Raw genomic sequence first — 27,163 nt, forward strand, 5'->3', positions numbered from 1 at the left:
AAGGCTAGATGACTTTAATTTTGCTACCACTGGAGAAAATTGTTTTGTCCCCATCATTAAAAGGAGGCAAACTAAAGTAATGGATCTATCTTTAATATAAGAACATCAGTAAATTCATCAGGAAGAATTTTAAACTGACAGAAAAATTACTTGTCCATGCCCATTTTCTTCAGCATGACCTACAGTGCCTTTGTCTGTAAATAAAAATTCAGTATTTATAAAACTGAAGGTGGTAGTTAATTCTGCTTCTGAAATTGTCTGTAAATACAATTCCTCTTTGGGGTGTCTTCTTCAGCATAGTACATTACACCAGTGGAGTTCAACACAGGACTGGAAGTTCACCATTAAAGGTGGACTATTCAGCAAGGACACATGAAATGTAAAGATGGTTGTGGTAAAGTGTATAATGTAAACTGGAATTGACTCATCATCTCCACTCTGCAGGGACATTTGTTTTCTTTGTTTGATTTATTTTTGTTATTTTGTTTTGTTTTCTGGTTGAAGTTTGCCTTGACAAAAAAATAGCAGCACAAAATTTTTAACTCTGCAAAAATAACTAAAAGGTTGCAAAGAAGAAATTGTTCTTGATCATTAAATCTCTTACAAAGACACGATAGAGAAACACAAAGCCTCACTGAACGCTGGACACACTTCACGTTCCCAGTCAAGACTTAGAGAGAACAGACTCCCATCCACACACTCCATGGGTCTGTTCAATATGTTAGATGCTGTTCCATGTACCAGAGATGTAATTGTGAACACAAGAGATTAGCTTACATTCTCTAAAAGTGGCCCACATCTAAGAGAATGCTGTCCTAAAATCATGGTCTGGTGCCCTGAGGGTTGAAAAGTAACAGATTACACCAAACCAAACTTCTACTTTTACAAAAGAGAAAAGTTAGACCAAACAGGCACTATAGAAGTTAGGGTTCAATCAGAGAAGCAGAACCTCTACTAGTGGGAAGCATGGACAGACAGATGGACAGATGTGCAGACAGACAGACAGCTGGAGAGAGAGAGAGAGAGATGGATAGATAAATAACAAGAAAGTGACACACAACTGTGGGGGTTGGCCAAGCAAGTCTGAAGTCAGGGAAGATCAGGCACAGACTGAAACTCCCAGGCAGGAGCTATTTGGAGTCTCTGACCTCCGGGAAGGCATAAACCCTCTTTTAAGGAGCTCACCTGATTAGATCACCTGATTAACTTAATGTCAACTGATTAGAGACTTCAATTTCCTCTGCAAAATCCTCAGAGCATCACCTAGATTGTTGAATGATGGAATAACTGGGGTCTGCAGTTTAACCATGCAAGGTTGATACATTGAAAAGCCATCAAGGCACACTTATTTGCCCAATGTCACACAGCTGTCAAGCAATTGGGCAAAGCTGGAATTAGCTCCTCTTCTCCTGAGTTCATTCTGTAACAGGTAGACCTGGCAGACACTCACACATTTCACTGTCCTCTCCATGAAGACATCTCCGTTCAATAAAATTCTTCTTTCAACCACATCTCACCCTCTTTCTAAAAAACAAGATTATAAAGTGACATAATTGTTGGAATGTCTATAAGTTTAATTATATTTTAATCCAGACCACCCTTTTAGCTTTGATTTGGTAAGGCTGATGACAGTCGAGATCAGCCTAGCTAGAACTTCTACAGTTTTAGAAATATAGGCTATTTTCCTATGAGAAACAAGTTAACCTTTTTGTTGTTGTTGTTGAGGATGATTAGCCCTGAGCTAACTACTGCCAATCCTCCTCTTTTTGCTAAGGAAGACTGGCCCTGAGCTAACATCTTTGCCCATCTTCCTCTACTTTATATGTGGGATGCCTACCACAGCATGGCTTGCCAAGCGGTGCCATGTCCACACCTGGGATCCAAACCGGCGAACCCCGGGCCACCAAAGCAGAATGTGTGAATTTAACCTCTGCGCCACTGGGCCAGCTCCTAAGTTAACCTTTTTTAATTTATTAAATTGATGTTAGGAGAATCAAGGTCAATGATAATTTCTTTAATTATATTTATTTTAATGCTAACTTAGTAAGTTAGATATAATTTGATAGAAATAAAGCATAGACTCAAATTATAATAATTTTATAGAAAATAGTGGTCTAACCTTGAGTAAACAGGACAAATTATTAGTGATTGAGGACATACAACAACATACCTAAAATGAATTTGTGTTAATGTGAAAAACATAAAGAAGCAAAAATAAATAAGTAAATAACTCTGTATATACATGTAAATTTGGAAAGTTATGCTTAGTCTTTCCCAACAAGTTATTTATATTTCTAAATGTAAATAACAGAAATTTCTATTATAATTTCTAGTTAAGACAACTTCTGTTAGAGTGGAAATGAGGTAATCAAGGCTAGTTTTGCTTCTTGTTGATGGTCAAAACATCTCAAGAAGTTTGTGTTGAAAGACTACAACATTTCTAGAGATTTCTATTATAGGCTGTGCCATCATAATGTTTCTTAGTTTTTCATTTTTTTCCTTTATCATAAGTAATCATGATGGCAAAATCCTATTGACCGCCTTTGAATTTCTACCTCCACTTAAAGCCTTTTAATAAAAATTTTCCTTTATTTTATAAGAAAAGCCTTTTCATCTCCTAGAAAGCAATGATGCCATTTTCACAATCAAGTGTCTATTATATTATAACGAGTTATTTTTTAAAAACTTTTCTTTTAAAATACTTCCTGAGGTTAATGGACATGTTTTTAATTTCAAAATGTTGAGATGGATTGCCTTTCTCCCATCATCCCCTCAAAATGGTCCTACTGTTCCTCCCTTTCAACCTATTGCTACTTTCTTTTCCTCTTCCTTAAATTTCCCCCTCCTTAAACTCCTCCTATTTTTGTTCCTCTCTGGGTTCTCATTAGCATTTTTAAATAGTTTTTTTTTTTTTAAGATTTTATTTTTTTCCTTTTTCTCCCCAAAGCCCTCCGGTACATAGTTGTATATTCTTTGTTGAGGGTCCCTCTAGTTGTGGCATGTGGGACGCCACCTCACCGTGGTTTGATGAGCAGTGCCATGTCCATGCCCAGGACTCGAACCAACGAAACACTGGGCCGTCTGCAGCGGAGCGCGCGAACAGGCCGACCCCCTTAAATAGTTTTAATGCACACTAACCAAAAGATCCAAGATGAACAATGGCAGGAGTAAAAGAAGCAGGAGCAGGAGGAGAAGGAGGGAAAGAGGAACAGTGGCCATTGCTCTCAGTTTAAACTAATTTATGCAGCCGGCTCCCATTTCCAGAGCTGACGCAAAATTCTACAGTATTTACTGAGGTGACCAAATCAGAGAAGAGCAAGGGTCTTGGTGATAAGATGTCTACAGTCCTTGAATCGTGGATTATTACTATACTCTTTGCCTTTACATATTATGAATATGGGCTATTAAAAGTATAGCAAATCTAGTCACCAAAGGTCTTTATTTTGTTAGTATCTGCATTTTTAGGGTATGAATGGCTCAGTATTTTAAAATCTTCATTTACAATATTGTTTAGCAGAAAGCTAATGCTTTATGATTTTTTCCAGTTAAAACTCTAAATGTTGATATATTAATATAAAAAAGCATGAAATGTTTGAAAATATAATTATCTTTTAGACACCAATCAAGTAAGAAAAAGTATAAATATGTTTTTCTTTTCATCACTACTTTTTGACATCTCAGAACATAAAAATTAACCAAAGGCCACCTTTTGTTATATTAGCAACAGTGGCATTTTTAATTAGCTTCACTACCTCGGTTGTGCTTAGGTATGACATTTTTTGCTATCCCAAATTCACCTCATCTCTCTAGTTCCTTCCACGAAGAAGATAGAAAAATCCCTCACATGCCTTGTATACTCTGTGTGTCTCCTTAAGGCTCTATTTAACATACACCCTTTGTTTGCCAGTCAACAAACAGGTTCCTTGAACGGTGATGACTTCATACGGAAACTGAATTCTTTCTTGATTGTTCTTCATTCCAAAATAGTTTTTGTTCTTGTTGTTGCACTCTCTGTAGTTTGCTTTTGTCACACTGCTGGGGAGGAGGTCCTTAGCAAATCTCCCCAGGATAATAAGCTTATTCCGGAATAGAACTTTTGACTGGTTATTGTATTTTCAGTCTGTCATGGTTCCCTACTCCATATAGGAGGATAAATTATTTGGGCCAAACAATACAGCGAGGTTTGGAAACAATTGGCTTCTATGGGCACAATCTTACTCTTTCCATATCCATTTTTTAAAAATTGTGAAAATCAAGCCAATTTTTTTTCTCAAAACAATGCAGTTTCTCAAGACTCATGGAAAAGACAGCTTGGGTTGAATTTTTTTCAATTTTAGCTTATGAGGAAAAAGAGTCAGTTGTATAAAACTAGCATATATATCTGTCCAAACATTCATGCATCGTCTTTTGAGAATTAGCGGAAAAGAGTACTTTCCATGATGGGCTTTGTCTTCTGGTTTAGCTCTTTGTGTTCCTGACTCCTAGTCCTAAACTCGTAAATCAAGCAGATTCAGGCACAAAGCAGGTAATTGAGGGGAGCCATTCGCTCAGTAATTCCATCCTCTCTTTTGTGCACACATTTGCAAATGTAAGTGATTTGCATCTGTGCAAACACCCTTGAGGGGTCTGTCTATCCTCACATCATTTTTAGACATCCAAGAAGTTTCTTTGTAAAACTCTCATTCTGTGATGCCAGATGGTTGATGCCACCCTACAACACCATATTTTGAGCAAGGAGGACCAGTTTAGCAGGTAGAGGAAACAACACCCGTTACAATTATTGTCACATCTCCCTACTCGGTAATGGCAAAATGTACTTCTCATCACATGTTCGTTCCAAACAGAAAAATGAGTAAAATTGATATAGTTTTCTTTTTACACTAAGAATTGGGCACAGCTGCTCCCTTACAAACATTAAAAGGAGAAATAAAAGATAATAACATCTTTAATTTCTCATGTGTCTCAGCAGCTCTTAGAAAAATAGCTTTGTGATACATGGCTCACTGGCCTGAAAATACCTACTCTCTCTCAGCACTTTTAAGCACTACTGTCCTTCCTATTACAATATGAGAGAGAGAAGATGTCTAGCAAGCATAAAGACTTGGAGATCTAAGGAAGAGAATCTGAAAACTTGAAATAATGCCTAGTCATGATTTTTAATTATTCTGTGATTTTTTTCAGTTTTTGTTTGATCACTATTCTATACCATTCACTTACCTTATCTGAAAAAAATGTTAAACTAATAGCATGGCAAATATTCAGTCAAAATGAACACTTTAAATATTTGTCAGACTTTCCATTATTTGTTCTTTCCCATAAAATTAAAATGCATTGATCAGATAAGTAACAGTAGTTGGCTTTGGATTATATAATCTTCAGGGAATTATATACCTAATAAATCAATGTGTTAACATAACAAAATAAGCATTTCTTAATAGATTGAAAAACCCTTAAAATAAACTCAGGTGTCAAAAACTATTGCTTCCCTTCATCAAAAGGATTAGTCAGAAACTTCCCTGAGATCACCTTCAGATGACCACATACACATAATACATAATTCAAGTTACTAACTTTTTCCATTTAGGCTTCAGATCTTATAGATGTAGCTATTTTAAAAGAAGAACAAGATTTTCATGGAAAAATATGAATTATACAGTAGTTTTATTGAGTCTTTATTGCTAATGCACATGGGGTTCAGAACCATAATGACGATATTGGGCACTTAAGTCATTAGGCTGTCATATTACAGTAAAATTATTTGTACTATATAATCATTGTTTCCTTTTTTATATTACACAGATCTAAGCTTAGTTCATCTATCTTTGCCATTACAGTACTACTTTGTTGTTGTAAATACCTATTTTTTAAGGATGATTTGAGTATGTTCATTGTAGTTCAAGTTCATGTTTATTAGACCTTTGCTTCCTTAAAGCGGGGAAGCGTGATGGAGGGAAGTTTGTAATCTGCCTCATAGTGTCTTGTTTGGTTGTGGATTGCTTCACAGTGTCAATTGCTATATAGTTTATATTTTAAGTACTTGTATACACACTAAAAGTTTCCAGGGAAATGGGTTCCAGTTTCTGGTTTTTTTTCCGTAGCAACATTTCCATCATAGTCATCATATTTAAGACATGCTCTTAGTCGTAAAATTAAAGTGGAATTCTGTTTGTATTCAACTTTTTCCTTTAGGGACTTAAAAGACAAACACGTTTAAATGATCTCTGATGATGATTTACAATAAGAACAAAATCATTTGGTGGAAACAACAAAGCTGAACAGGAAAGCTTCCGCTGAAAATCATTTGTGAACATAAGGTGATAAGACGTTGGTTTTGAGAACTGGTTACAGGGTTTCATAAACCTTTTACACATGGATATTGGTTGTTATTATTATTCAACTAATCAGACAGCTTTCTCAGAATTTGCTTTGCTTGTATTTAGTGTCATGATGGATTATTTGTTTTATTATTAAATCCTAGGGATGATGGCACAATATAGTTCACCTGGCCCAAAGAATGCTACGGGTTCCTTTGTGTGTGTGTGTGTGTGTGTGTGTGATATAAAAGTTGGGAAACTTACACACTTCTGAGCTTGAATACCTTTTGGCTGAGACTGTGTGAACTGATTCCCATACAGGGAAAGGGCATACAAGTAAAATCAGTAGTCTATTCAAATCATTGTACAGTCAAGTTAGCTAAATATATGGTACCTGAGAGTAAACCCAAACCTCAAACTGAACAAAACCAATTTATTCTGTAGTCAAGTATACACTATGTCTGAGTGTGGGTGTCTCTCACTCATCTCACCAGACCAAAACCATGACTTGGGTAATGCACTGTAAACCAGACAGTGCCTATCCAGTCTTTCCTATATGAAAATAGATCATCTGACACTGATCCTTTGAGAGAATTTCAATATTTTACTTTGCCATGAGTTTTCAAGAATAAATATGTTTAATGGGTGAGAGGGCCAAATAAACACTGCCTCTTTGAAGTTTTATAACTGTCCTGAGCACAGGGAGGACAGAAGACAAGCTTAAGACACCCAGCACCGCTGAGAACCTACAGTAACACATTCACTCCTCCCAGCTATGTTTCAGGGTTTGCCTATAAATACAGCTATGGATGGATGATGAGACCCTGTGAAATTTCACAGGTAGCACATGCAACAGAGCAGCACTTAAAAATAGGCATACCAAAATTCAGAAGCCTAATTATTACAGATAAAAGAATAGAGTGTAACTTGTTTGACCTGGTCTACCCATTTGAGATGCAGTTAAAACCATCTTGCTTTTTTCCTAATTGTAATCTTTTTAAATGAACCACTCTGGCCCCCCATACAAATTGTCCCACTCAGACACTCACATAAAGCCAGGTGGAGAAAGAACTGGAAATACAAATCATTTCAGAGGTTGTGGTTAGGCCACTTCTGAGGCGGGTCCCCATACCAACTGCAGCAATGCCCCATGTGTGGGCTCCAGGGGCATGTCTCTGTGTTGACACAGGCCCACGTTCAGACATGACACCCAGAGGCTTGCTTTAGAACTGCATGTTCCAATACACACACCACTAGCCACATGTGACAATTGAGTTTTTGAAATGCGACTAGTGTGACGTGAGATGTGCTGGCTGTAGGTATAACATACACATCGGTTCAAAGATTTAGTACAAAAAAAATGAATATAAAATATCACATTAATAATTTTTATATTGATTACATGAAGAAGTGAGAATACTTTGGATAGATTGGGTTAAATAAAATATATTATTAAAATTAATGTCTGCTATCTCTTTTTCAATGTGGCTATTGAATATTTATGATTACTTATGTGGACAGTGGTGGTCTAGGGTTCTGTGATATCAACCACATGTTAGGCCAGAATCAGCCTCTCCAGGAACTTCAGCCCCTGTCTCTCTCTCTTTCTGTTTGATTGACACAGAGGATTGAGTTTCTCTTCCTCAGCATCCTTGTCATTCTTATTACCATTAGACATGGAAGTCTCCTAGCTTTACAATTTTTTTCTTCATCTCTCATTTACCTTCCTCCCAACAAATACCACCTAGAATAATTTTAGTGTAACTTTGGATGTATAAGTATCCTTAAAAGATATTTAATATTTTTATATGAATTATATTTTTCTTATTTAAATAAGATAAGAAAGATAACCTGATTTTGCACTCATATCTGTGACTAGGTACCTAGGAAAGGATACCATAACTATTTCTAGATTTTCAAGGTTTGAAGAAAAAGACTTGAGATCCAGGATCTATTTCTCTTCTCACACCTGTTGTGGATATAAACTCAGACTATCATTCAATGGTAACTAATAATCATTTTGTTCTTCATAAAACATTAAGTGAAGGTTTACATTTTTAGAACATAGAGTTTTATCCATAAACATTAAAAATGTTTTTAAAAAAGGAATTAAAGTTTTGTTTTTCTAAAAAAGGAATTCAGAGTATTCTTTTATTCATTCCACAAATATATACTAAGCACTTATCACTCTAAAGAATAAATTAAATAAAATACAGGCAAAAATCCTGCTTTCATGGAGCTAACATTCTAATGGAGGAAAAAAATAGATGTTAAAAAAAGAACTAAAATGTATATTAGTGAGAAGTTTAAATACTTAAACAAATAAACCAAAAAAGAGAGTACCTAAGTGGGGAAGATTTGCAGTTTTAAATAGAGAGGAGAACCTATGAGAGATGACATTTGGGGGAAAACCCTCCCTGAAGGAACTGAGTAAAGTAACCATGTGGATATCTAAAGAAATAATGTTTGGGGGCCAGCCCATGGCCGAGTGGTTGGGTTCCCATGCTCCGCTTTGGTGGCCCAGGGTTTGGCCAGTTCATATCCTGGCCTCAGACCTAGCACCACTCATCAGGCCGTGCTGAGGCAGCATTCCACATAGCACAACTGGAAGGACCTACAACTAGAATATACACCTGTGTACTGGGGGGCTTTGGGGAGAAGAAGAAGGGAGGAAAAAAAAAAGAAGAAGATTGGCAACAGATGTTAGCTCAGGTGCCAATCTTTAAAAAAAATTTAAAAATTAAAAAAAAAAAAAATGCTTGGGTCAGAGAAAGCAGCATGTGCAAAGGCCCTGAGGCAGGATGTGCTCAAGAGAGAGCAAGAAGACCAATGACTCTAAATAGAATTAGTGACTGACAATAAGTATAAACAATCATCTCCAACTAGGGGTATGGAGGCTTACCAGGGAGACACTCATTCTGAGGAGTTTTCTTTTACTGATCAGAGCTAATCTTTCATAAAAGTAATGAATATGACCCTACAATTCACAGAAGCAAAGAGTCTTCTGCCTACTAACCTATTCCTTCACCCCACACACACTCACAGTTCAGCAACTCAGATCTTTAGATTCTCCCCAGAACTGACATTCCATCTGCAGTTAATCAAGTGTTGAGTCTTTTAAAAAAAATTTAATACGTAAAAGATGTTGTAACTGTGATTTTCAAAGTACATATTTATATACCCCCTGGCTGCATGGCATGGATGTACAGCTGACATAATTGTGATAAGAATTATGAGTATATAAGGTAATGTTGCCATATTTATCAAAGCAGGCCTCCTGCCATTTCTATTTGGATAGACAAAAGATTTCAATCTTAAATTAAGAGATAAAATATTTTTGTATTTGTTATTTTTAAATTATTATTATTAGCAAAAGTGATAGTAGCAACCCACACCATATATTCACCAGGGGGAATTTATACTGCCAGTACATTTATTGCCATCAAAGGTGCAATTAATAAACATTCACGCAGTTAGAGAATTTGGTATACAATGTGTTAAAAGTATGAGAAAATGTACTCTGTCTCAACAAGCAATTCCTGGGGCTCTTCCTATGGCGTGTGGACATAACTCTTTACTGATAGCTAGGATTAATATAAACTTCATAATTTTTATGTACTTACTCTAAATTTCTTAAATTATCCATATCTACTTTTTGTTTACACACATTAGTATTGTGATTTTTAATTGTTAGTTCCAAAAGCCCAAGGACCATCTCTATTTAACTCACTTTATGGAGTTTAGTGCAAGCTATAATCTATGACAGTGATGGTGAAGATGATAAGGATGAGAAAGAAAGGGAGGAAGAGAATAAAGACAGTAATCTATTTGCATACATACAAAGCATTGTCATCTTTTACATTGTAGTATTTAATCTTTACCACGTTGCAACCGAGATTTTGCATCCCTATTATACAGATGGGGAAATTGAGATTCAGCTAAGCTGAATCACACACTTTCTAAATGATACATCTGAGACTCAAAATCTGATCTTTTAACACAAAAGCCTATGTGCTTTCCACCATGCATCTCCCTCAGACACTATGCAGTTATTAAACATTCTTTATTGACCACCGACTACACGTCCGCCTTGATGAGGGTGTAAGGAGCATCACTAAATTCCAGACTATAACGTGAAGCTCTGCCTCACCCCACCCTCATCCTTGACTTCAGCGTGTATTCCGACAGCAGTTTATTTCATGTGGCCACAAAACTGGCAAAAGAAATATTTTTGCCAAACCGTTATGTGACCCAGAGCACATAATTCTCAGTTGGCCATTCCCTCACAATGGAGCAATTAAGTTCAATTTTCCTTTGCAAAGCCCCGCTCATGATTCAGGGCTCTATCCCCCTCTGCTTTCTTTGGCCATTACATAAACTGGCACCTGTTCGTACTGTCAGGAGTGTTTTCAGACCAAAGTCCACAGGTGTTTTTAACATTTTTTTTCTCTTGTGCCATAGAATGAGAATAGCTAAGCCTGCTTTCTGGTGGCGAATTTTAGGGAATATTTCCTGGTGGAAATTCACTAATTGAACTGCTTGACAAAAACAGGAGGGAGTCAGATCCCGGTAGAATATCTCTCTTTTCCTCTTGGTTCTGCATTAATAGGTTGAAGGGTTAAAGGTAATGATGACCATTCTTACTATTATCCAAGTCTTACTGTGTCTTTCTCACCATTCACAGTGTCCCTGTTGGAATAGATGCTGATGACTACATCTGTTGTGTTATTCAAAGTAGAACTTTAAGTCAAAACAAGGATGTGTGCGCGTCGCCTCATTTTGAGCTTGCTTAATGTTTCCAACCATATTTTAGAAATAAATCCCAAATGCTTTTTTCTAAGTGCATTTTCCTTTCGATTTTAAACCTATGTGTATTTTAAAGGTCATTTAATCCACGATTTCCAGTTCCTCCAGTCTTAAATCATCACTCTGTTCTTTTATGTAAGAGGTACTTAATGTCTCAAGAAGATTTCGGAGAACTTTAAAACCCAAAGACATTTTTTTTCCAAGACCAGAAGTTCTATTTTGTCAAGAGTAAACAACTTGAAGAAAACCAAGATCTCAGCCTGTTCAATAGTCCAAAAGTTCGAATTTCAGAGGCGCTGGAACTTGGCGAAATGTGTTTTCCCATCCGTAGCTCAATCCTCTCTATTCCCTCCTAGCTTAGGCAGAAACACATGGGGAAGATATCCAGCAGAGCCCTCTCCTCAGTGACATCTGTGTCTGGAGGAGTGTCCTGGCAATTGGCAACAGGATCCTCTCCCCCAGGGAAAGAGAAGGTTCAAAATTCCAAATAATAATAATCTATTACAGATTTCAGGTTACCAAAAGTTAAAGAAAAGGATAATAGCAAAACACTTAGTATTGCTACATGTCAAATGGAAGGCTACTGTAATTTCCCCCCTTGGGGCATGTATTTTTCATATTATTATGCATGATTATGCATATAAATTTAAATATATTTCCATATTCTGTTCAAAACTCTCTAATTCTAAATATGTAAAATAAAACAGAATTAATTGATGGCAAAGACTGCATTTAGATTCAAATCTAAAATTCCTCGTCCCTAGAAGAATTGGACCAGTAGTGGGAGCCTAGAGCAACAGAATTGGTTCTCTGGAACATTCTTCTAGATTTAGGAATGTTTTTTCTAATAAAACTAAACCTGAAATTAGAGAGACATAAAGATGTGCAGAGAAAAACCTAGAAATGGTGGTTGAGAAATTTGGTTCAAATCTTTACCCTCCTTCTGACCATGTGGCCCTAGGCAAGTGATTTAAACAATTTGGGTGTCTTTTTCCTCATCTCAAAAGTTAGGAGCGTTTACTCTATGTTCCTTTAAGTTGGTTCCAGATTTAGTATTTCATGTTTCTGTGATTCCAGCATGAACTGTGCCCAAGAATGGGGTTATCTGATGGTCAAAAACGAGAAAAAGCTTGGCAATTTGATTACAATTAACTCATTTAGGAAAAGAAATAAGATATTTGGGATAATAATTGGTTTGGGGCAGAAAGTAAATCTCCCATCACTATTTTTTATAGACGGAAGAGTTAATCTGAAGGTGTGGCTGGAAAGCAGAAAGCAGTTTCATTCCTCACAGACATGGCAACCACCGTCTCAGTAAAGGACCCCAGATAGATTCAAAATGGACAACAAATAAAACAGCCTATATCCTGACCACATCAAGCGTCAGAATGATATAGGTCTTTCGGGGGCTTTTCCTGCTCTTTTTGCCTTCTTTAGAAATGTATGTTATTAATTATGACTATTGCTATGGAGCCAAGAATTCACGAGGCTCCAGCTAGATCTTTGTTTAGCGAGCATAAGCTCACTGCCAGCTGCAAACTGCAGCTGTCTGTCAGCATTTGTGAGGACAAACCGCTCCACTATCCCTGATCACTTAACCATAGACTGCATACTGTGTCCTCAGATATGCTGGGCGCACCCTTTGCATTTTCAATACACTTCCTGTGGGGGAGGGTCTCAGTGGTTCACACGCACATTTCGGAGCAAATAGTTTGAAGCTTATGTCAAAATGATGCCTCTAATAGAGGGTTCTGTCTCAATAAAGTTATTTTGTGAGAGAGTAACTGACTCTGCCCTGACATTTCCTCATCTCCGATGTCCTGAAAAAAGCATGGGAGGCTGCCACTCTGACAACCAACATTCTTCAGGACAGAGTGACCCCTGCAGAGTGCCAAGAGAATGGGCTCCAAGCCAGAAAGCCTGTCTCAGAGCTAGGGAATGTGGGGTGAGAAGGCCGTGGCCAAGGGGCAAAGCCAGAGGAAGGTCACAGCCCAGGGTGCTGACGACAGCCATTCTCCTGGGCCACAGCATGGAACAGGAGGCAAGAATCAAAGGAATCCTTATCTTGGGAGAAATCCTAGTCTAGAACATTCACGTAAACTTGGAACTTTGTCACTTAAGACAGGGCTTTGAAGAATGACACATTTTGCTGGTGCAACTTTTGCCAGCCTTCTAAGCAAATTTTTCTCTTTAAATTTCCAGGCATGCTTTGAATGGGAGAGAAGCTGGCAGCACCAGATCAGATTTAATTAAAGCATTTATAGAGTTAACCAAAATCTTCCCTACTTTATCATCAGAATGACTCATGTGAGCTATAAGGATGATTTTTTCAGATGGGTCGCAATTTTAGGAATACCCTGAGAATTACCCTAACAATTTAGGAATACCCTGCTTTCCCCAGGTTCTTAAAGGGTAAAAACTAGGACTAAAGATTCTTTGGGCCCTGGAATGCTCCTAGTATAGGCAGGAAGCTTGAGATATGATCAGTTAGTACTTGGGGAAGTTGTGTTTTTAGGTTTTGTTTAGTAATAATATTTTTCAATAAAAAAATAAATCTGGAATTCTTCCCACTCATGGGGGTATTATGAGAACTGCTCTTTGTTATGTAAGAGTATTGTTTCAGTAAGAAATGTGCCCTCTTGGGAAGAAAGGCACAATGCAAATTCAAATTAATAATAAAACCCTACAATATGTAGCATATGGTCAAAGTTGGCTTCAGTCACTCACTGGAGAAAACATTCTAAGGTTTGGGAAAAGTCACATCCCTGGTGTGTGTGTGTGTGTGTGTCTGTGTGTGTGTGTGTGTAGGGTTGTGTATATTTGTGGTCAGGGAGCAGTGACCCAACATAAACGCTTTCTTTCCCACAACTTAAACATACACACAATACTTAAAATAGTTTCATTCAAGGATAGAAACCATGAGAGTCACAGGACCATTAAACAAAACTAAAGCTCTGTTAGTCTATGATCTTTCCATATTCGAGGGGATTGTCAAATGAAAACAAGACTCTGCAAGGGCTCAGTGTTTTCCAAAGGAATAGCAACTTACAGTACAAGAGCACTTGGATTGCTAAGTGCTGTCACTTCGTTCTGTGTTGCAGTCTGCTACGTTGGTTCATTGTGAAACCTTTTCTCTGGATGCGTTACATGGGATGAGCTTGGGTGTTGTAATAAACAGAGAGGAAGGCTGCAATAATGTATTTCAGTTAGGAAGAAGCACTTGAAAGAAATTGGTTTTGCTATACACATGATGTGAGCCAATCGATAGTGGTTTAGTCTGACAAGCACTGTCAATATCCATTGTCACAGTTCAGAAAGTCTTTAATGGATAGTTCTTCAAAACCCAATGATTTCAACACATGTTCAAAGTCTTGAAATACACTCTACCTGGCAGAAATTAATCACAGATAAACTCTTGGGGTTGTATACAAGTATTTTTTTTAACTGAGAGCCAAATAGCAATTAAAATTTCTCTGTATATTAATATATATTTAATTTTACATAGATTAATAGATATATAATTTATGCAGGAACTAAAGGCATAATCTAGTAATACCAGGTACATAGTAAATGCCCAGTAAATGTTGAAGAAATGAGAGGTACTGGGATGGAAGGTGAGGAGGGGAGTTTTCATACCACCTGTTCTGTTTACTTACTGATTGTTACATGGGACATCTATCATAACGTCAAAATTCATGAAAATTGTTAGCTTTTTTGAATGCTTATTATCTACTAGATATTGCGCTGGTATTTTGTGTATATTGGAGCATTTAATTGACACAACAATCCTTGGCGTGGATATTCTCAGCCCCATTTAACAGATGAGAAAATCGAGGCACAAAGAACTTACATTGCTTGAATAAGATCCAACCACTGTTAAGTGACAGAGCCAACATTCAAAATCCAAAACCTGTAATATTCTAAATAGAGAGAAGGAATGGTGAGAGAGAGGAACACACATTTCTTTTTTCTATTGGCCTTGATCTGTTGCCAATCTTTTTTTGTTTTTTCTTCTCCCCAAAGCCTCCCAGTACATAATTGTATATTCTAGTTGTAGGTCCTTCTAGTTCTGCTACATGGGACGCCACCTCAGCACGGCTTGAAGAGTGGTGCTAGGTCCATGCCCAGGATTCAAATCAGCAAAACCCTGGGCTGCAAAAGTGTGCAAACTTAACCACCTGGCCACGGGGCTGTCCCTGGAATGCACACTTTTGAAAGGAACAGCATTAGCTGTTGGAAGGAAGCCATATATTAGTGGTCCTTATCTGGCTTCCCCTTAAATCCTGATCCTGAAATCTTACACCTATGAAGCAACCAGGAATAAAACAGGCAGTCTCTGTGGTTGGGCATAGAGAAGACTGAGATTTCCTCTTTTGGCTGAGAGAAGAGCTAAGGAGTTTATAGACACGAATGTATGTGCTTATACTATTGTGGGCTAAGCATTCATCTGTCTGTCTTTGAAAAACATTGTGCGATGACAGGAGTCAAGAAGAAGTACTAAGAAATGGAGAGATCTGACTAGGTTACTACCCTTTTTGCTTAAAAGGGAGCCCCAATCCCCACTCCACATTTCTACTCCTATACTCATTCCTGTCTTGCTACATATAGCCACCTGGAGCATGGTGAGTAATTCTCATATTTGCCTTCTGCCCAGTAGCCAAAGAGCTCGATTTGTGCTCATGGGGGTTATGGCTCTGTGCAACCCAGATGCCATCTTCAGCTGTTCTGACTGGCAATCCGGAGAGTATTCAACCATCAGCTCTGTTGCTGTCCTGTGATTCACTAATTTCACCTAAGGCAGCTCATTTTCCCTTTAGGTCTGTGGTGATACACACCACCTAGAGTTATTTCAGACAACAGTTCACGTAAATCAGATGATTTAAGACCTTAGGCTGGAAGTACTTAACTATGGTGAGAGGCTATTGCCATCTCTCTGTGTCCTTAGAACTTTGACAGCATTGCCACACAGATGGTGAGGCAGGCAGTGGGGCCGGTTAGGAGTTCCCACGGGCTCGAAATTAGATGGCCCCGCATTTGATTTCTGGCTCTGTTACTTATTTGATACAGGGCTTAACCTCTCTGAACCTTGGATTCTTAAACTGTAGAATGGACAGCAATAAGAATTTACCACACTGAATGATTATAAGGATTAAATGAGATGTAACATTCTTAGTACAGTTCCTTGTCACATGGCAAGTAGTCTGACAACATCAGTCGTTATTAATAATGCGTGAGATGTGAGGATGATCAGACTGCCTGGTCAAAGTGAAAATTGAGACTGCTTTAAATGAATCAATACTATACATATTTAGATTGTAGGAAATCTAAATTAACGCTTAACTCCACCACTGCCTCTGAAATATTGATTATTTGGCTTAAGACATTTCTCAAACTACTTATGCCTGTAAAATATATTTTTCTGTCCTGGATCAAATTTTATGTTTGAAAAATCAGAATATATTGTGGTATATTCTTGATTCCACGTAAGTCCAGGAGTTTAGAGATTAAACAAAAATGCTTCAAAGTTGTCATGCATTACTTCCCTCTATATTTTCTAAGAATATAGTATCTGTACACACATTGTCACAAAGTTACAAACAAATACACACACACAACCCCAAAATATGTAGTAGTAGCTCTCTCTATTTATGTCTGCATGGAGAGAAGATTTAAATACCACCCACCCAGTTCAAATATTGCTAAGCATGGCCTAGAATCTGAGTCAATATGTGAAATCAGCATTGAAATTGTCCAATACTTTAAAATATGAATATTATTTCAATCTCCAGCTTGAACATTTTTTTTTTACAGAACTGTAAGTGTTAATTTCCTTGAATCTTGCCATAGTGTCCCCTCTGTGGTTGAATTGCCGTGCCTGCAACTCTATTGTTTTGTGTTTTATTTGCTCTCTGTTTGGGAACTGATGTTCACATACATGTATAAGGCTCTTTTCATTTGACTTGGCTGTGGCCTGTTTTCTAACACTAGGAGAGAACCCATTCCTGTCTTTAATAAATAATCCTTCCTCACGGAAAACATATTTCTACTTCATAGTGCCCTTTGTCTGTAATTTTGCTTTCAAAATCAGCTACTACTTATCTCAGTAACCACTTACTTTATTAGCAAATTTCAACATTTTGAACAACTCTCAAGTGACAAAGTTTTAATGACACTATATCAAGTCATAAGAAGCCAAGATAGAACCAGCCCTGATGGTTTAGTGGTTAAAGTTCCATGCTCGCAGTGGCCTGGGTTCATTTCCTGTTCACAGAACCATGCCACCTATCTGTCAGTTGGCCTACTGTGGCAGTGGCTCACGTAGAAGAATTAGAAGGACTTACAACTGGGATACACAACCATGCACTGGGGCCTTGGGGAGAAGAAGAAGAAAAAGGAAGCCAAGATAAAATATCTAGTCAATAGAAGATGTCTTGATGAGCTGAATCTTTACATCTTATACTCTATCTGCTTCTGTTCCAGGAAAAAATGTCATGGTGTGTCTTTACATACACCATAGGTTTTTGCTATTTAGAAGGTATATTTTCTCTTTCCTTCCTTTTTTTTCTGAATATGCAGCTCAGAAAATATGTAGTTCTGAGTATTTATTTCCATAATCTTTGATGCAACGATCCTTTTCAACTCAGGATCACAAAAAAGAAACCAGGTAGACTTACAGTTGGAGGAAAATTACATGTTGTGATGATACTATTGAATATTTGCACTACAGTATTGAAGTTGTCATCATCATCATAACCATCATGAAAGTAATTTATTAGGTAACTCAAAGCTATACTAAATGCTATAAAAAGAGTTTAAACAAAACATCCTGACTGACACTGTAGAAATACATTATCAATATAGACACACCTAAGATATATTACCAGCAAAATAAAAATATTAAGCCTATACCTGAAGAGACAATGAAAAATTTACATCATAGGCAGATGAATACATTAGAGATAGAATACATGGATACATATGTTACTGGGAAAAGCAGTCATGGAATTTCCATATGGCTGAATGACAGGAACATGATAATAAACTGCCAGTTCTTTATTGACACTGAAAATGTAAAAGTGTGGTTAGAGTTGGCTATTTAAACTAGATAATTTAGTCTAAAAGTAAACATTTTTCATTGTATGAATTCTCAATTCTCATTAATGGGTAGATAGCATAAATATGAATCATTGGATAGATAACATCTATATCCCTTTCTGTTTCGAACTGATCATTTACTTTGTATTTTTACAATGTCTAGGTGGGAATTAAGTAGTTAAAACAAAGAACTGCTGTTAAAATGCTCTGCATTCCCTCTTCCAATTATTTTGAGATTTAATCATGATTTGTGTTTCAAGTAAGTCACTTAAAGTTTCAATAACTTAGTTTCTCGGGCCTCAAGTTGGGGGTTGAAATTATGACTTCTATTTACATTGAGCATGTGAAAAAAAGAGATATTAAATGACTAACAGTACATTAAGCCCAAACTTACCCTTTCTGCCCACTCTGCCACAGGGAGTTATGTGCAAAGTTCTCTGGGCTCTAAAACTGCATCCTGGAGAGGGCAAAGCAGTATATATTATGGCCTCATGAATTAGCTCAACGTGTACGCCCTGGGAAGGAATCAGGCAAGATGCTGAAAAAGATTTAATAAACTTTGTTTCCCTTTTCAATCAATTTTGGTAAGGTGCTCTTATTTCAGTAATTTAGAAAGCGATACAGCGGGGTAATTCCAAGTACAAGAAGGTCATATTGGAAAACACGAGTGGAGACAATTCACTACTTTGTTATGTAATCTGTGTGATAGTTTGAAGAGTGTTTTGGAATCTCTGGGGATTAAGAGCCTGATATAACCTTATTTTGTCATTTCTTTCTGGATCTCCCTCTCTGGACGCTACAGTGTGATAAAATGATTGCACTAAGCAACTGCCGCCAGCTTTGCCCTGAACATCCTCCTAGACCTGCAGTGTTGGGAGCTTTTCGCTGCTGACAAACTTATCTACCTACACCTGATGTTGATCCCCGTGTAAAACTTCACTAAAAAAGTGACAACAAGTAGCCCAGAAAGTTGTTTGTAATAGCATTTCTGAAGGTTAATGACTCTACTTTCCTTCAGCAACGTTTCTGAAACGTTAGCTCTCCCAGCGTTTCCAAATTTAAAAAAAAATAATAATAATAACAATATGTAATTGTAACATGGGAATACCGCGAGAACAGAAGTTTGGCAGAAGAAGGGGATATTTCAAAATAAAGTCTCCAGCAAGAAAAATTCTGGCAGATGCACAATTCTGGATCACATTATCCAAACCATTAGATTCTGGAAGATTTGAGGGTTTTCTTGTGTGGTTCCCATCCCTTAATAGAATGGTCATGGATGTTCATCATCCAAATTGTGTTGCTTCCCCTTCTCATTACTAAAGTTGGAAAATAAGTATACAAATGGACTCATTCCAATAAGCGTTCCTACCTCTAGAGGTGATTTTAACACTATAATGGCTGTGTCAGGTATAAAATTTGCATTGGGCTAATGCCTATTCTCATATGTAATGATATTTATTGAAGATCATCTTTAAAAGCCCACAATCCTAACTATTCTCTGGTGTGAGCAGCTTTAATACCAATTAAATCTCTCAACTGATTAAGAATGGTGCTTAAAGCTAATGCCTTTGGCCTGTGTGTGTTGAGACTTAAATTGCATATTGTTATTTGAAATTCTCAGGCTTTGAAAAATATTCGATTTGCTTGGGCTTGAAAGAAAAGAGCATCCATCAACGGAAAAAAGAGAAGAAAGCATAAAAAAAAAAAAGTAAATTCTAGAATCTAACCCAATTCAGGTTAACTTTTTATGGAGGTGAAAATATGTGGAATTAAGAGTGATTCCTCTGTAAATCATATTAAATGATTTGGAATTTAAACCTATATCTCTTTAGTCTCTTTTCATTTTTGAATAAAAAGTTTAAATGGGAATGGAAAAAAACTGCTCATTGGCTTAACATAAATCTTTAAATTGCAGTAGGTTTCACCCTCAAAAAGTAGTTGAATCTCTGAGGAAAAAGAAAAGGCTGAATTCTATTTTTCATAAATGATGGATTATTGTACCACACTGTGTATTTTCCAGTAAAGTGTCCTTTTATTTGCACTGTGTGATTACAAGTTTCTAAAAGTATGTGTGGGGTCACTTGGGTGCTGTGGGAAAATGGAAGGAACACTGTTCTGTTAAAATCAGTAGTGAAATCAGAAGCAAACTATGTCCTGATTATCATAGGCATGTGTTTAAATTTTGCTTTCCTTAATTGGTTATGTTGTATTTACTTAAAATGAACAATTTGGCAAGTTTTTCTCCCTTGACAACAGAAAAGCATAAACTGTTTTATAAGTTTGGCTGTTAAAATCAGATTTGTAAACCACAATATTCGAAGACTTTTACTGCCGTTTACAGGGACCTGGTGATGGACTTTGGTTTATAACCATGTGCTTTTTACATTTTTAGTTTGTATTTATAGCACTCTCAAGTTATTTGGTTAATAAAAAGTATACCATATATTATAGTCATCTATTGACTTTAACTTCTGCATAACTCTTCTTAGAACAAAATGAGTGGAATGAACGATGGCAAAGTCCTTGTAATTTGACTTGTCATCTAAGTATGATTATTTATGGCATCAGGAAATGGAAGTTGATGTTCTAGTCTGTCTCCAGGAAAGTCGTCATTAGAGGCAACTTTGGAGACTTTGGCTATGTTAAAAGCTGTGTAATAATATCCAAGCCTCTGCTAATTTCTCGATGTGTATGAAAAGAAACAAGATAAATATTTTAAAAATAAATTTCAGTTTTCTTTGAAACATCAATACACCTTACACTCATTTCTCACATGTGGAGCCAGATGGTGGTATTGAAAACAAAATAATATACATATATCTCTCTCTAATTAAGAATACTATCACCAGAGTACCTAAGGGGTTCCAAAAAGATATAATTCACTGTATAATTATTTTCACAATCTCACATTTGTACTGTGTGTACATGTTTTAATTTGCAAAGTATTTTCTAATCACATCATTTTTACTTGTTCCAAAAGGACAGAATAAAAAACCTCCTTTGGCCTTGTATTTCTTGGCATTCTGTCATGGAAAATGACAAGATTTTGAAATGAGACTAGAAATAGAAAATATTACCTTTGGTAACCTGTGAAAATTTAATTTGATTATTCCATATCATTTCAAAGGCAGACTTGAGACCAAAATTATCCTGAAGCAGATTTTTTCTGAAGGGTGTTAAGTGTTCCTTCAGCCTCCAATACTAGAACCCAGATTCATAGGCGTCGATACAGCTACAGTGGAAGCAAATCATGTACGACTGGTGGTCACTGCAATGATGAAAGTTGATGAGAGATCATGTAAGCACAGTATATTAAGATTCTCGGAATGACTCTTCCAATCATACAGTCTGAATAGGTGAATGCCTGATATTTCTGGTCCTGTAAAAGCAGTCGTTGCTTGCGGTGGTTCTAATGGCACTTGCTATTTCTCCAAAATGACCTGAGGTCAATTTCTCCTCTAAGATCCCTCAGTCTCTTGTACTTCATCCTCCTTACCATGGATCTCATATTCCTTTCCATGCTATATTAGAATTACATAGGCCATATGCATTTTTATCCATGCCAGTTAAATCTAGCATGGCTATGTATGTAATGTATGTAGTAGATGGTCAATTTGTGTGGGTTTTTTTATCATCTGACAGCACTGTCCAGAAATATAATGTGAGCCAAATGTGTAATCTAATGTCTTCCAGTAGCTGTATTTAAAAAGGAACAAGAAATAAGTTTTAATAACATATTAGTTTTAATAATATATTTTATTTAACCAAAAAAATACAAACTATTGCTATTTGAACTTATGACACAAGCTGCATTTCAAGTGCTCAGTAGCCCCAAGTGACTAGTGACTACCATATTGAACAGCACAGGTCTAAAGCAGTGCTTCTCAAAGTTTGAGTTCAAGTACACGTAAAAAATGATAGTATTTGTATGTTTAGCCCACTGGAGTAAGTGAATAAGACTGCTGCTAGCCAACGGCAACTGTCCCTGGGGCTCAGTCTGCCTGGGTCCTCCTCAATTACCCTGAGTGCTGAGGACATCATTAACTCTCACCCATATGACCATTCTGCTGGACACAATAGTTGGGAAGCTGTGGTTTACAGCAGTGGTTCCTAACCTTTTCAAGTGATGGACCCATTGAGGCTCCTCACATGAGAGTGATTGTACTTTTATCACCAATTCATTTCATAAATAGGTAGATGGTAGATAGACAGATGATACATTAGATATGTATGTTTTATAAGTATATGCTATTTATAGAGAGATATATTGTTAAAATAATACTTGTTTTTTTGCTTTTCACAGTTTCTTTACATTTTCTCAGTGTGTGAGCAGACCTTCCACCACCAATAAATGAGAACTTAAGCAAATCCTATAACTTTTCCCATCAATTCAAAGCAGTGATTCTCAATAGGGAACAATTTTTCCCTCCTCTCCCCTCAAGAGACATTTGACAATGTTTGGGGACATTTTTGACTCTCACAACTGAGGAGGGGATGCTATTGGCGTATTGTGGGTAGAGGCCAGGGAGGCTTCTCAACATTCTGCTTATCCTGCCCAGGACAACCCCCTACAAAATGAATTGTCCGGCCTAGAAGGTCAATAGTGCCAAGGTTGAGAACCCTGCTTTAAGGTAATATAAAATATTATGGTCCTTTTAAGTGGCAAGTATCGCCTCAGCCCAATCGTTAATAGTGCCTAATCCCATGTGATAATCAAAACTTTGAACTGACTTTAAAGTTAAAACTCTGTTCTTCACCTGGCTAGGGAGAGGGCGGCACGTTTGTGTCTTTCTGTCCTCAGCCTTACACTTCCTCCCAAAGCCCGATCTTGCTAACACAAGTTTGCAGCTACTTTCTGGTCAAAGCTAGGGGAAGGAGGATGCAAAAGTGTCCTTATTTGACTGTTTATAAGAAGGCTTCTCACACTCTGGGCCAGGCAGACTTTTCAAAGCAGACATTCTCCCTTAGGCACTTTTCTGGGTTCCTTGGAGACCCCACTAGGAACATTTGACTTCAAATCTTCCCATTCAGGCAATTTATTTTCTTCCAGCTGCAGCTCCCTCCTAAGTCTCTCTTTCTCTTTTTTCTTCCGAGTTCCTCAGGAGGAGACAGAATGACTCAAGTCTAGCTCCCCTACAACTATAACTTAGTAAATGTTTTGCACCCAATGACTACTTAAAAAAACTTAGTTGATTGAAACCATTCTGCTTTAAGTGAGTAACTGAGTTCTCGATATTTTTATTTCCCTTCTCCTTCAATTCTTTCACCAATATTCCAGTAAATTAAAACACCAGATAAAAATCCTATATCCATATCCAGTCCCATATCCAGAATTGGCCTTGGACAACAGACTTAACCTCTTTGCCTCAGGTTCTTCATCTCTAAAATGGATAAAGTTATTTTGTATACTTCCAAAGGTCATTGTGAGAATTCATTCAACAAATGTTGACTGAATATTTACTATAAGCTAAACAATATTTGAAGTATTAGGGACACATTAGTGAACAACATTTACAAATGTAGGCAAAAATCCCTGCTCATGTGGAGCTGACATCGCAGTAGAATTAAGTTAAATCATTTTAGATGCTTAGGAGTGTATCAAGCACATAGTAAGGTCTAATACATTATAGATAAATTATTATTAACCCAAATGAATGATTGGCTTATTCTAGGATATGGTACGAGAGGAAAAGAGCCTCTACGTGCCTAATAAAGTATCTCAAATCCTCACTTTATGTAAATAAATGGGTTAAGACAGTGGATGGCCCAGTTAAGATCTATGTCTTATCTTACAGAGAATATAATTTGCTATCAGTGATTAATAATAAGTTATCTTAAATGTACTTAGACGCTATACTTAATGAAGGTCTGGACCTTGAGTGTTATGTCATCATTTAACTATTGACTTTAGCATGGAAACTGATGATCAGTAGACAGTCAGCAAATATTTGTTCAGGAATGAATTTGACACACCCTAACTTTGCAGATAAAGGTGAGGATAGGAAGCTGAGGACAGGGAACTTATGAAGACAGGGAAAAAGTTTGAGGCAAATTTGTGTTTCAGAATTTCAGCTAGAATTGGTGGTAATTTTACATCAATAAGGAGAATAAGAAATATCTGCTTCAAAAAAAAGATATCACTTTGGGTTAACATAAAAAGATGATTGACAAAATTATGTGGATAAATAGAACCTGGGAAAAGGCTTGGATTACCTAGAGGTAGTATATAATCGTCATAAATTAAAGTTAACAATTCTAAAACGTTTTTCCCCTAATTTAGATGAATTTTTCTTTATTCTGGCTGTAACTTTGTGTATAGATACAAATAGGTGGAATGATCCAGATAAAGGTTCTCATGGTAAATAGGAAGGAATGAAAATGAAAATAAATTGTGAATATATGGAGTTAACCACATTCTCATTGCACATTCATGTTGCAGCAGAGCTAATATTTTCATATGGGCAAATTTTACACATATGCTCTATATAAACAGAAGGGCCTGAGCTATTAATTCAGGTAGTTGTTCCATAACTACTGTTTTCTATTTGCATTTGCATAAAGTAATAATCATAAAGGAGAAATTTACTGAAAGCCTCTGACTTTCTTTTTTAATCTCCAGTGTTCAGACTGCATCACAGTGCTTCCGATACAAGCGACAAAAACCGAGTTAAAAGCAGATTAAAGAAGTTTATTACCCGAAGACCTTCCCTGAAAACTCTGCAAGAAAAAGGACTTATTAAAGGTATAAGACATTTTATACTTTTACTGTAACAGTGATAAATGAATGTACCTCTGTGTCTATAGCTATTCAGCTCTAAAGGAATATCAGGATATTTGATTCTTTTTAGGTTGCTTACTAAATGTTCTGCTCTATAACAGAGATAAAAAACAGTTGTCCAGAAAACCAATCCTGAGAAAATAAAGGTTGCATCAAAGGATGCTTGGAAAAGATACCTCGTTTTGCCCTCAGAGGACCTGGCTCTGCGCTAGCAGCAGAGAGCGGATTAGATAGTCTAGCCGCCTGTCGGAATGCCCGCGTGTCCACATGTGCCTGGACAATCCAAGTTTACACCTACTGAGCCAGCAGACTTCATAACAGCAGCCTTTTTCACTCTCAGAGGTGTCCTGATTTAGAAAACAAGTTATCTGATCACCTTACTGTAGTCTGAAATAAGTGCTAGGAAGAAAGAACTATAAGTAAAATCTGAGACAAACTAATGTCATGAAACCATATGGGTTTGTGAACTGGAGGACTGAGAGTGCAGTCTAAACTGAAATAAGCAAGTACTTTTGCAAATATATCTAAAGTAAGGAATGAAACATCCTACTCCAACCTATCCAATAGAATAGAAAAACAGAGACTGTGGTATTAGACTGATTAGAATTCAGACTTTGGTTCTACCACCCACTCGTATCCACGTGGAACAAATTATGATCTCTCTGAGCCTCAGAGTTCTCATCTGTTTAGTGGGGGTCCTCACACCCACCATTGAGAGGGCCATTGAGAGGAATAAGTAAGACAATCCATGTAACGCATTTAGCAGAGTTTCTGATACGTAAGTATTCAATAAATGTCCTCTGCTATTAATGCTATTATTGTTCATTACTGTTGTTACTACTGTTGGTGTGCCAAACAGATGAAAGGATGGGTAGATGGAAAGAGCCAGTGATATAGCAGATTTCCATAACTGGTAATCACCTTATAGATCACACAGGCAAAATGTATTATTTTCCTAAAATGAAAACATATGTATCGAGGTCATTATTATCCCTGTTTTTCAAATTTTCTAACTGATGGATATATTTTGAAAATTAAGTGTGAGAAAGAACTTAAAAATGGGCAAAAATAAACTCTGAGGGAAAGTTGAAAGACTGATCCTTGTACAAGGGAAAAGGTGATTTAATATACAATTATTTCTCAGGAACAGGGCAAAGCAGATCTACAGTTTTCAGCAATACTTAGTATGAGAATTATTTAAATAGCATATCATAACTGTTTGACCTATCTATTTCAGTGCATTTCAAAACAAGTGAACATATCACAAAAATCATCTGGCACTCCGAATCAATGGCGGAAAGAGAAATTTTATGAAGCATGAATCCATATGTCACTAATAGAGTAGAAAAAGCATTTGGGGGTAGAACCAACACCTGCTTTAAATCAGGCTTGCCTCAGACTTTTACTCTCTGAAGATGTCCTTTTCAGTGTCACAGACAGTATTTGATCCTCTACAGATTCAACTTCATATAATACTAGTACTTTTAGAATTCATCCTATAGATTATCATTTTCTTAAAAAGGATTCAGTTACAAGTTACCTGACATCTTGAAAAAATATAAAGCTAGATTAGTAGCCCAAACAATCCCAATTTGACGTAAAGTCCATATTTTTCATGACTGTGATAAAATGAAAGGGATTTTAATTCAGTGGCAGGGTCTGGTCCCCATCAAAATGCTAAAGAATTAATAACGACGGTGCTCTAGAATTGGTCTCAGAAAGCAGCAGAGGAACTGGATGCCTAATGCAGTTTTCATACTGATGTAATGGAACCACTGAACACACTCTGATGTGTGCATTTCCTATCTTAGAGCTCCATTAAATTTTCACCATAGCTGACCAATGAGTCAGTATTCATTAGTAGGGCTATGGAAAATCTATGTGAAATTCTGATTTGATAAGCTTCCATTGTTGTCTTCAGTGGAATTTTCTTCCAAATACAGATCAAGTTATGCAAATATAGTCACTTCTTGGGCTTGTTTCAGTTTTAACTGTGAACTTTTTTTTTTAAGGCTTTTACTAAGAATTTTTTTAACTGAGGAAAAGACATTAAACCATTTTTAAAAATACAGGCCCAGTCAAATTTAGTAGTCCATTTTCTTAGCATATCTCAGGCAAAGATTTAGAAAAAGCAATGATATCAGTATTTTTGATTGGTTACCCAAAATCA

General features: G+C 36.8%; 1 protein-coding gene across 2 annotated transcripts in view; it reads left to right on the top strand.

Annotated features, from left to right (window-relative positions):
* ARHGAP15 (Rho GTPase activating protein 15) overlaps positions 1–27,163 on the top strand; it is a 607,941-nt gene that overhangs the window by 324,440 nt on the left and 256,338 nt on the right. For both annotated transcript variants that reach the window (XM_001915565.6, XM_023622852.2), the window contains exon 11: positions 24,835–24,957. In XM_001915565.6, coding sequence (XP_001915600.1) covers positions 24,835–24,957 — 123 coding nt within the window. The remainder of the gene's footprint in view (positions 1–24,834; positions 24,958–27,163) is intronic.

Source organism: Equus caballus, chromosome 18 (genome assembly GCF_041296265.1).
Source record: "Equus caballus isolate H_3958 breed thoroughbred chromosome 18, TB-T2T, whole genome shotgun sequence".
Taxonomy (NCBI): domain Eukaryota; kingdom Metazoa; phylum Chordata; class Mammalia; order Perissodactyla; family Equidae; genus Equus; species Equus caballus.